Source organism: Oryx dammah, unplaced genomic scaffold (genome assembly GCF_014754425.2).
Source record: "Oryx dammah isolate SB20612 unplaced genomic scaffold, SCBI_Odam_1.1 HiC_scaffold_28, whole genome shotgun sequence".
NCBI classification, from domain to species: domain Eukaryota; kingdom Metazoa; phylum Chordata; class Mammalia; order Artiodactyla; family Bovidae; genus Oryx; species Oryx dammah.
The window spans coordinates 1,247,414-1,259,739 of record NW_024070212.1 but is presented as its reverse complement, the minus strand read 5'-3'; the positions used below and the strand labels follow the sequence as shown (position 1 = coordinate 1,259,739).

At 37.3% G+C, this 12,326-nt stretch overlaps 1 protein-coding gene across 1 annotated transcript in view; it reads left to right on the top strand.

Moving 5' to 3' along the window:
- The window catches only part of POU2F1 (POU class 2 homeobox 1), a 204,433-nt gene that overhangs the window by 154,215 nt on the left and 37,892 nt on the right, over positions 1-12,326 (top strand). Inside the window, exons 7-9 of the mRNA XM_040229954.1 lie at positions 1,060-1,186; positions 2,312-2,406; positions 7,403-7,576. Of these exons, the coding sequence (XP_040085888.1) occupies positions 1,060-1,186; positions 2,312-2,406; positions 7,403-7,576 (396 nt within the window). The remainder of the gene's footprint in view (positions 1-1,059; positions 1,187-2,311; positions 2,407-7,402; positions 7,577-12,326) is intronic.

Here is a 12,326-nt window from a genome sequence, read left to right as displayed (position 1 = left end):
CTCTGCAGTGGGTGTTGCCACCCGCCTGTAAGAGGAACTGGGAACCATCTCTCTGCTACAGAGTGATTGGCTTTGTGCGGAACTGCATGAGAGTGTTGTTTGGCTTTCATTTTTGCATTTTAGGGCAGAGTATCCAGAGATAATAAAAATTTATTTAGAGAGGCATAGACAGTTCTACCAAGGACTAAAGTAAATGGAAACCTTTATCTCAAGGAGAGGAAAAAAGTAGAAGTAGTCACATCAGTGAAATGATGAAGAGTTATTATGTATGAGTCCAATGCAGATAATTGTTTTATACCCCCAGAGAAGACTCAGAAATGGGCTTAAATTATAGCTAGAATTTGACTAAATATTAAAAAAGCCAATAAACTATAAGTACAGAATAGATGTCAGACTAATGTTTATGACTATTATGTAATAGTCATTGTTTTTATTTTGCCCATTTTTTTCGTTTCCAAATAAATGTTTTTCATGCCTAAGTTATGAGACTATCTTGACATTATTCTAATAAGATAACATACATGCAAGGACATTAAACATTATGAAATAATAAGCCAATATAAGCAAGTTTAATATGTTATAGATCAGGTTTTTATATGGATAGCTTTTTTTAAAATTTATGCACTGTTTTCTCAGTTGAGTTAGACTGGTGCCAAATTTCATAGGTCTTTTAATTTGTTGATACAGGTTCAGACATAACAGTTAATTTTTGCTCTACAAGAGGAAATTCAGTCACTTAAAAAAGCAACATATTCTTTTCTCACTTGATTTTTAAAGCTCATGTTGGTCTCTACATGTTAAAGATACCACCATAAGCTTCTAACTATTGAAAATTAGATTTCGCATAAGTCATGACACAATATATGCTCATAGAAACAGCATGTCCGTGTCGCAGCTCCAGGTTCCTTCGCACACTTTGGCACATATCCAGAGCACATCCTTGTTAAGAGTTTATAATAAGGTCAAATATTGACTCCCTTTTTATTTGGATGACAGAACTCATCATCTGGGAAACTTATTTCAGAATCTCCAATCCATGTTTTAATCCTACTTTTTTAGGATCTGCAACAACTGCAACAACTTCAACAGCAGAATCTCAACCTGCAGCAATTTGTACTGGTCCATCCAACGACCAACCTGCAACCAGCGCAGTTCATCATCTCACAGACGCCCCCGGGCCAGCAGGGTGAGTGCCTCCCTAGAGCTTATTGGTGGCGCACCAAGGCTGTCCGCTTGTCCACACAGACGCTAACTATTGTATTTTGGCCTGGAAGCTGTCCATTAAAACAGTGGGGTGTTTTTGTTTTTTTTTTAATTTAATTTAACTTTAAGCTCATTATTCATGTTGAGAGAAACTTTGTCATGCATACCTCATTATTGAAGGTCATCATTCCCTGCCTTTCATATGCTTACTCAGTAAGGAGTACTGTGAGTTTGACCAAAAGTCTCAGTTAAATTCTTCAACTGCTGGACATATATTGGATAAATTGCTTCTAGTGTTTTGATAGTTTTTCATGGGAATGTGTTCAAAGAATGTGGGCTGAGGACTTGAGCACTGAAAATATATGCTTCTAACAATCATTGGTTTTCTTTTAAAGTTTAAGAAAAAGAGGGTATCATGTTAGAAACTGTAGAAATTTGGGGAGTTATAAAAACAATCTTCAAGGCCTTTTACTGCTAAATGTTGTTGTGTTATTTCTGTATAAAGTGCAATCATGTTTGTTGGGCTGGTTAATGGAATCAGTATAGACAGAGTATCAAGGCTTCAGCCCAAGGAATATTAGTGCATTACTGCTTCCTCATTATTTGTTTTTTAGCCTTTTTTCTTAATCATTCAAAAATCTTTTGTTGTACACATACCTATTCCAGTTTTAAACGATTAAGATAGCCTGCCCCTTTCATGAACTAGACAGTTCTCTGGTCTAGCATATACTAGCAGTTTCTAATTGCTTTTGGGTTAAGAAGTAGAGCTTTGTGGATGGTTTTTTTCCTTTTTTTGAGTTTCAAGCGGCTTCCATTTAAAATACTTCTTCACTTTCATCCATTCCTTCCTAAAATAAAAAAATTGATCAACCAGAGAGGTTAGGTTATACCAAAGACATACCAGTTTTACATTTTCCCATATCTTCTTGCCAAAATTGTATTTAATAAGACTGAATTGTATTTAAAAAGACTGTAGGCAAGTAAGACCTTAAGAGTTTTAAGACCAGTAGCACTATCAGGATATCAGTTGGAATCTTCCCTTCGCTTTCTTATGCCGTATGTTCAAGGTAATTTTTAATGGTGGACATAACATGTTTGTGTTTTGTAGGTCTCCTGCAAGCGCAAAATCTTTTAACACAACTACCTCAGCAAAGCCAAGCCAACCTCCTACAGTCTCAGCCAAGCATCGCCCTCACCTCCCAGGTCAGTTTTCTTCCATGAGGGTTGCTTTCTTTTATCCTGTTGTCTTGAGATACTTTGGAGCTCTGTCTAATTCAACTCCCTAATAAAAATAATTGGAATAGTTTTAAAAAACTCACCAAAATTTCAAAGCTAGGTTTATCAGCTTCATAGAAAACAGTGCTGCCAAATTGATGTAGTCTTTGAAAGCCTTCAACGAGTCCCTATTTTCTTACATGTTCAGAAAGGATAACTGTGTTAGCACTGAATGAGTAATACATTCTGGCTCTTTGCCCACCCTCCCCCCGATACACGACAGTAGAGATTACCACTTGAACTAGACACCTAGCGCCTCAGTTAAAACCGTCATTGTTCTTTCCTCTTTCTCAGAAACTGTGAAGAAACTCTTAGCTCTGTTTTATTCCCCATCTCAACTTTCATGTGTTGCTTTAGCTCATTTCTTCCAGAGTCTAACTATAGAAAAAGTACAGTCTAGGCACCTGGAGGTTAAGGCTTTAGACCTGGTTCTGTTTCTTTCCTAGCTGTGACTCTGAGCATATCATTTCTCCTTTCTGTACTTCCATTTCCTTATCTGTAAAGTAGGTAATTGAACTAGCTGATCCTCAATTCCCCTTCCATCTCTGATTCTCTTTGTTCATATCTATGGAAGTTATCTCTTGATACTAACAAATTACTAGATTTGACCAAATTTAACAACTGTTTCTGATTTAAAAAAAAAAAAAACTCTTCTAAGAACAGAAGGTAACTTTCTCAACCTGCTAAAAGGCATCTACCAAAAAAAAAAAAAACCATTATAAAGACTGAACAGTTATCCACTGTTACCACTTTTATTCAGCATTGTACTGAAGAGCTTAGCAATGCAGTAAGATAAGAAAAATAAAGAACATGTGAGTTAGAAAGGAGGGGTCTCCTTTGGCAGACAACATGATTGTCCATGCAGAAAATTCAGAGGAATCTACAAAAATGTTGCTGGAATTAGTAAGTGAACTTAGCAAGTATGATACAAAGTTACTTAGTAACTTAGCAAGCAAGATACAAAAGTCAATAGACAAAAATCTGTATATTAATAAAAATCATTTGGAAATTGTAATTAAGAAGAAAAATATTTGCAGTAATTAAGAATAAATTTAACAAAATGTTTATAAGACCTATACATTGAAGACTACAAATCTTGCTGAGTGAAATTGAAGAAGACCTGAGTAAATGGAGAGATGTAATGTGTTCATGAAGACTTCGATTGGTAAAATAAGATCTCTCCAAATTGATCTATAAATTCAACACAATGCCAATTAATATCTACAGCTTTCTTTGAAGAAATAAGTGTGGTGTTTCTAACATTTGTACAGAATTGAAGAGGTCATGGAATAGCCAAACAATTTTGAAAAGTGAGAAAGTTAAAGGATTACTCGTTGTCCAGAATTATTACCCAACTATGGTAAGAAAGACAGTGTGATCATGGCATGTGAATAGAAATAGAGCAGAAGTCCAATAGACTTGCATTATCAAGAACCAACTGGCTATCCATAGGCAGAAAAAAAAAGAACCGCACTCCTTATTTCACAATACTGTTGTTGTCGCTCAGTCACGTTCGACTCTTTGAGAGCCCATCGATTGCAGCACTCGAGGCCTCCCTGTCCCTCACTATCTCCCGAAGTTTGCCCAGGTTCACGTCCACTGAAGCAGTAATGTCATCCAACCATCTCATCCTCTGTCACCCTCTTCTTCACAGTGATATACAAAGATTAATTTGAAATGGGTTGCAGACCTAAACTTCTAGAAGAAAAGGGAAAACCTTTGTGTCCCTGGATAAGGTAATTTCTTAAGTGGGACACAAAAAGCACTAACCATAAAAGAAAAAAAGTAATAAATTTAATTTCATAAAAATTAAAAGCTTCTGTTGAAAGAATGAAAAGAAAAGCCACAGACTGGAAGAAAATATTCTTGAAACTTATAAAAATAAAAGACTTACATCCAGATTATATAAAGAACTCATACAGCACAATAAGACAACCTGTTTGGTTTTTCAAGGGGGTGTGTGCAAAATATTTGAAGATATTTTACCAAAGAAGGCACGTTAAATACCCAATAAATGTATTAAAAAGATGCTCAAAATTATTAGTCACGAGGAAAATGCAAATGAAATATCACTACATACCCAGTAGAACGGGCAAAATTAAAGACTATGATAATACCAAGTGTTGATGAGAATATAAAGCAAACCCAGCTCTTAAACAGTGCCACTGGGGTTGTGGATTGATGCAGGCCCTTTAGAGAAGAACTTGGTGGTTTCTTATCAAGTTAAATACACCTTATGACTCAGCAGCTGTACTCTCAGAAATGAGTGCATTTGCTCACACAAAGGCCTGTATATGAATGCTCATAGAGCTTTTATGAACAGCCTAAACATCCATCAGCTGGTGAATAGATAACATAAATGTTGACATATCTATACGATGGATTGCTACTCAGCCATAGAAAGAAATGTACTTACGATACATTCAACATCATGTGTGAATTTCAAAAGCATTATGCCAGGTGAAAGAAGACAAACATAAAAAACTGTATACTGCATGACTCAATTTATATGGCATTTTACAACAAAGCTATAGGGACAGAAATCAAATCAGTGGTTGCCAGGGGATGGGGGCTAGGGGTGAGGATTGACAACAAAGGGCCCAGGAAACTTTTGAGGGTGATGGAAATTTTCTGCATCTCAATCGCTTGTAAGAGTTTTATGACTAAATATAGTTGTCAAAACCCATCCAACTGTACACTTTTAAATGGTGCATTTAATTGTGAATAAGCAGAATTATGAAAATGAGGTTGAAAAGAAAACCTATACAGCAGTTCCTTTTTGACCTGTAAGCTTTGTAAACAGTGGCAGGGCTGATAGCTTCATCCTGACTCCTGCTCACTGAATTTTACTCTACTATTTCTAGATCTGGCCCAGTCCAGCCTGAGGTTTCTGGAGTTGGGGTAACTTATCTGTAACCACTCCACCAAAAGGTACCCAAGCTATTTTTAGTCCTTTATTATTTGAGAATGGGGCTACTTCAAGCCTGGAAATAAAGCAATTGCCTGATAGTTGAGACACATCTCTAACCAGCAACCAGTTTCTCTGGGAAGTTATAACCACATAGGACTCTAACTTGGTTGGTAAAGTTTTAGGTTCCTCCAGATGGTCAGGTTAAAATTTTCTCAGTGTCATCATGCCAGAGAGATTAATTTTGTTGTCTTCATTGAAGAGGGATGATAGAGAGGCACTTACCCCGAGTGTAGACATGTGCAATTCCTATTAAGTAGTTTACAGGGGCAGTTAGTTCAGTTGGAGAGAGCATATTACTAATGAGGTAAATTTTAGGGGTATACGACGCACTAAAATTATAAGGAAAAAAGTACACAACCAGAGACTCCATCTGTAATCCTGTCCTGTAACCTCTCACCTGGGCTTCTGTTGACAGGGAGGGTTAGCTGAGCAGTTCTCGCGCAGTCAGGGCAGCACCTGTCGCTAGTGAGTACTCAGAAGGAGGGTTCTACTTGGAGCTCGTGAGTCAAAAAAGATATTATACCCGTATGTCCCCAAATAAACTTTGGATGGATTTAAATAATTAAACATTTTTAAAGACATAAAAAAAGCAGGATATTTTTAGCTAGAAATAAGTCAAAGCTTTCTCAGATTTGAAGCAACAGCAGATACTGAGGAAGAAAAAATAGTTCACCCAAATGATAATTCAAAACTTACACTGAAAAATAAAAGGAGAAAAGCAGAGTGGGAAAAGTATTTGTATTAATACAACAGACAAAGGCTTAATCGATAACATTTGATGAGCTCTTTGAGAATAAGGATACCATTAATATAGAAATGGATTATGGATGTAAAGTTAATTCACATGAAAGGAAGCACAGGTAATAATTAACACATGGGAAAATTTTGGCTTTAAGTAATAAGAAATAAGAATTAAGGCATTAGCAAAGTGCAGTTTATTCCTGAATTAGTGAAACATTTTTTAAAACTGCTAACACAAATCATGTGGAAAATATTGTATTCTGAGAACCAGCATTATGATGTGTGCCAGAAGCCACGAAATTGTGTATGGTATACTCTTTATCCAGTTACAGAAAAGTCCTTTGTGAATTTATCTCAAGGAACTAATTAGGTGGAAAAAATGACTGTATGCACAGGGTTTCATTGTGGTATCATCTATGTTAGTAAAAACAAATGAAAAATGTCTAATGATAAATGGTTAAAAAAATTATTATGATTTTATTACCTTTCAGCCCAGCTTTGACAATTATGATGACTGAAACAACATAGTAGAAAAAATTGAAACCTAATGTTAAGAGAGAAGAGCAGAGTATAAAATTTTGTTACTATAATTACAGTTAAGGTTAACAATGGATCAGTAGATGTGTGGGAGGAAGAAAACTTCCAGAGGTTATGGATAAATTTAACAGCGTAAAAATGAAGCTCTATGGAAGAAAACTTGAACAAATAGTCAGAAATGAAGCTATTAAGTTATTTAAACTATAGGTGATTTGTTTTTCCCCCTTAAAATAGGTTTTAATAATCTTATTTTTTATAATATTCTGTTACAAGTAGGAGATATGATAGTGATAAGACAGGGATGGTTCCTGCTGTTGAAACTTATGGTTTAAGTGACATATTTGTGATACAGGTTCTTAAAAATAAAGACTGATTTCTTAAATGACATGAGATGTGTGTATTCAGACCATTTGAAAGCTCAGGGATAACGGATCTCACTTTTGCACACTCAGGTCTTTTCCGCAGATGTGCGTGTCTGTCCCTGACTAATTGTAGCGCATGTGGCGCACACTCTGCTTTGCTCACTGGTGTCACGTTGTGCCTGCCAGTGTTGCATGGTCTTCATAGTTCTTGAGTGTAGCTGTTCCTGTAAATTGTTTACTTGCAGCATTCCAGATATAAACTTGAATGTCCTAGTGTATGTTTGTTCTTATTCTTCTGTTCCTTCTCTAACAGCCAGCAACCCCAACACGCACAATAGCAGCCACCCCAATTCAGACACTTCCACAGAGCCAGGCAACACCAAAGCGGATTGATACTCCCAGCTTGGAGGAGCCCAGTGATCTTGAGGAGCTTGAGCAGTTTGCCAAGACCTTCAAACAAAGACGAATCAAACTTGGATTCACTCAGGTAGGATGAACCTACCTTTAACTTAGGCTTCCTTCCTTGGCCAGGTCCAAATGTTTGCATTCCATGTCCAAAGACACTTCTAAGGAGCCGTGTATTTCTCAGGTTTGTTTTTAATTTTGGACTGTAACTTTTTCTTAGCCATTTCCTACATTTATAAGTTAAGACTTTCATCATTTTTATTCATGTATAAATATACAATTTACTGTGATGCTAAAATTGTTAACATTTCTCTCAGAACACAGGCTTCTGAAATTAGAATTATACCGATAAATGGTGAGAATTTAAGAGATTATGTTGGGGAATGAAATAACTGTAATATACTGAGGGTTGTGTCATTTGAAAAACGTTTGGTTCTAGCCCTTCGTGTTGTATATAAGTAAGAATGAGAGGAATAAAGATTACTTTATTCCTTTTATAGTAGCTGAAAGGGGAAATATTTGAAAGACTTGTTTAAAATAGTTTGTGGATAAAAGAAAGGAGTAATGGAAACACATACACACACAAATACACAGTAATACCAAGCTGAGGCTGATCAACTAAATAGGGATCTGTTGAAGGTGAAAAATCCAGATTAATCAAAATCCAAACTAAATTTTAAAATGTCACCTAACAGAGGGTTTTTAAAGTAGAATGAATTTAATGGTTTAAACCTTTAAAGCTCTAGGTATATAGCTTGTTGTTCTAACCATTCCTGCTGACTTACTCTTAGATTAACGTGTCACAGATAAAGCAGGAAAATAATTAAACTGAATGACATTTATGTAAAGTGATGCAAGATTATTCACTTCAATCGCTCAGTCATGTCCAACTCTTTAGAACCCCATGAATCACAGCACACAGGCCTCCCTGTCCATCACCAACTTCCACAGTCCACTCAAACCCATGTCCATTGAGTCAATGATGCCATCCAACCATCTCGTCCTCTTGATCCCTTTCTCCTGCCCTCAGTCTTTCCCAGCATCAGGGTCTTTTCCAAATGAGTCAGCTCTTTGCTTCGGTGGCCAAAGTATTGGAGTTTCAGCTTCAACATCAGTCCTACCAATGAACACCCAGGACTGATCTCCTTTAGGACGGACTGGTTGGGTCTCCTTGCAGTCCAAGGGACGCTCAAGAGTCTTCTCCAACACCACAGTTCAAAAGCATCAATTCTTCGGTGCTCAGCTTTCTTCACAGTCCAACTCTCACATCCATACGTGACCACTGAAAAAACCATAGCCTTGACTAAACAGACCTTTATTGGCAGAGTAATGTCTCTGCTTTTTAATATGCTGTCTAGGTTGGTCACTTTGCTTCCAAGAAGTAAGCGTCTTTTAATTTCATGGCCGCAATCACCATCTGCAGTGATTTTGGAGCCCAGAAAAATAAAGTCAGCCACTGTTTCCCCATCTATTTCCCATGAAGTGATGGGACCAGATGCCATGATCTTTGTTTTCTGAATGTTGAGCTTTAAGCCAACTTTTTCACTCTCCTCTTTCACTTTCATAAGAGGCTCTTTAGTTCCTCTTCACTTTCTGCCATAAGGCTGGTGTCATCTGCATATCTGAGGTTATTAATATTTCTCCTGGCAATCTTGATTCTAGCTTGTGCTCCATCCAGCCCAGCATTTCTCATGATGTACTCTGCCTAGAAGTTAAATAAGCAGGGTGACAACATACAGCCTTGACGTACTCCTTTTCCTATTTGGAACCAGGTTCCATGTCCAGTTCTAACTGTTGCTTCCTGACCTGCATACAGGTTTCTCAAGAGACAGTTCAGGTGGTCTGGTATTCCCATCTCTTTCAGAATTTTCCAGTTTATTGTGATCCACACAGTCAAAGGCTTTGGCATAGTCAACAAAGCAGAAATAGATGTTTTTTTGGAACTCTCTTGCTTTTTCGATAATCCAGCGGATGTTGGCAACTTGATCTCTGGTTCCTCTGCCTTTTCTAAAACCAGCTTGAACATCTGGAAGTTCACGTTTCACGAATTGCTGAAGCCCAGCTTGGAGAATTTTGAGCATTCCTTTACTAGCGTGTGAGATGAGTACAGTTGTGCGATAGTTTGAACATTCTTTGGCATTGCCTTTCTTTGGAATTGGAATGAAAACAGACCTTTTCCAGTCCTGTGGCCACTGCTGAGTTTTCCAAATTTGCTGGCATATTGAGTGCAGCACTTTCACAGCATCATCTTTCAGGATTTGAGATAGCTCAACTGGAATTTCGCATTCCAGGATGTCTGGCTCTAGGTGAGTGATCACACCATCATGATTATTTGGGTTGTGAAGATCTTTTTTGTACAGTTCTTCTGTGTATTCTTGCCACCTCTTCTTAATATCTTCTGCTTCTGTTAGGTCCATACCATTTCTGTCCTCTAATGAGCCCATCTTTACATGAAATGTTCCCTTGGTATCTCTAATTTTCTTGAAGAGATCTCTATTCTTTCCCATTCTATTGTTTTCCTCTATTTCTTTGCACTGATCACTGAGAAAGGCTTTCTTGTCTCTTCTTGCTGTTCTTTGGAACTCTGCATTCAAATGGGTATATCTTTCCTTTTCTCCTTTGCTTTTCACTTCCCTTCTTTTCACAGCTATTTGTAAGGCCCCCTCAGACAGCCATTTTGCTTTTTTGCATTTCTTTTTCTTGTGGATGGTCTTGATCCCTGTCTCTTGTACAATGCCACAAATCTCCATCCATGGTTCATCAGGCACTCTGTCTATCAGATCGAATCCCTTAAATCTATTTCTCACTTCTAGTGTATAGTCATAAGGGATTTGAATTAGGTCATACCTGAATGGTCTAGTAGTTTTCTCTACTTTCTTCAATTTAAATTTTTATTTGGCAATAAGGAGTTCATGATCTGAGCTACAGTCAGCTTCCAGTCTTGTTTTTGCTGACTGTATCGAGCTTCTTCATCTTTGGCTGCAAAGAATATAATCAGTCTGGTTTTGGTGTTGACCATCTGGTGATGTCCATGTGTAGAGTCTTCTCTTATGTTGTTGGAATGCAAAAGTAGGAAGTCAAGAAACACCTGGAGTAACAGGCAAATTTGGCCTTGGAATACAGAACAGCAAAGGCTAATAGAGTTCGGCCAAGAGAATGCACTGGCCATAGCAAGATCATTAGGTGAAATAAAATTACTGAAGTATAGATTAGATTGGGTATTTCAATAGAATCAGGAAAAGCCTGATGGTTTTTTCCCCAGAGAATATAATTACTGTTTGAAATTTAAGCCAGCACTAAAGTATTATCCAAATTATTTTATGTTGAAAGTGTTGTAACATACCACCTACTCTGGTAGATAAAAAATCAAGAATGACATCCGTGTTTTGTTCCCTGTATTTCTTTGGTAATTTACTTTAGCTCAAAGAAACATTATATACTGAGAACATAAAATGTTTTTTAATAGATATAATAAATTTAGAGAAAATGCATATTTGTGAAGAGTCTCAGTTATGAGGAAACAAATTGTAATTCACAAAGTTTTTAGTACTTTTGAACTATCTAAACCATCTGACTGGCTTTTAAAAAGAAAGCTAAGATAATATAGAACTAGATTGGAAGAAATAAGTTAATAAGCTTAAATAAGTATCAGGTTGGCATGTTTAGCAGTGCTTCAGCTCTTAAGCTATCAGCATAGCATACTCTTCGTTTCCTAGGAGATTGTTGTCCGAGTGATACGGCAGGACTGTTAAGGCTTTTAAAAACTTTTAACTTTTATACCAAATAGTGGTTTGCCTTTCTGTGGCATTTGACCCAACACACTGGCAGTGTTGTTTCTCTCTCTTTTTCTCTTTCTCTCTCTCTCACCTGTTTTTTTAGTATTTATGTATTTGGCTGTGTGGGGTCTTAATTGTGGCACACAGACCTTTGTCACCTCATGCAGGACCTTTCACAGAGGCGTGTGGGCTCTCGTGATGCACGGGCTTCTGGCACCTCGTTGCCCGGTCAGGGGTCATACCCACATCCCCTGTATTGCAAGGCAGATTCTTCACCACTGCACTAGCAGGAAAGTCCCTCTCTCTTTTTTTGATAAAGGAGCTTCCCTGTGATCTGGTGTTCTGCTTATGGTTTTATCCTATTATTTGACACATCGCTTCCTTATTTTTCAAATGACTTTGACTTAACAGTGGCAACATTTCACAGACCTTGACTGTGTGGATTAAGGTGCACATTACTGACGCAGGATGGGAAGATCAACGTGTTTTATGTCAGATACCTCAACTGTAGTTTTTTTAAACATTGCTTTGTATGCAGCTTATATTCATTCACTTAGAGGGTAAGTTAGGCATTCAAGTTATTAGTTGAAACAAACAAATTCCTGTTCTCTTGAGGAAATATACACGTTATTAGGTGTTTTAAACAGTATTTTCTAACTACATAATTTGTTATTAAAGGATTGCTGTAGCTGTTATTACATAATTAGAAGGCATGCCATATTCTAACACCATCCCTCCACATGTGATACATTCATTATTTCCTAATCTCAATCTTCATTCCTCTTTTTCTCTGCTTTTAAAATAAAAAAATCAAAGTGATATTATTTAGTTCAGATTATGTATGAGTTCACTGCTCAAACATTTACCCTGTGAGGGAGAGCCCAAGGTGGTTGTGTATTACGGAAGCACTAAACCATCTGATAGCAAATTAGTGAAAATTAGCATATTAACTCGGAGAAGGCAATGGCAGCCCACTCCAGTGTTCCAGCCTGGAGAATCCCAGGGACAGTGGGCCCCCATCTATGGGGTCCCACAGAGTCGGACACGACTGAAACG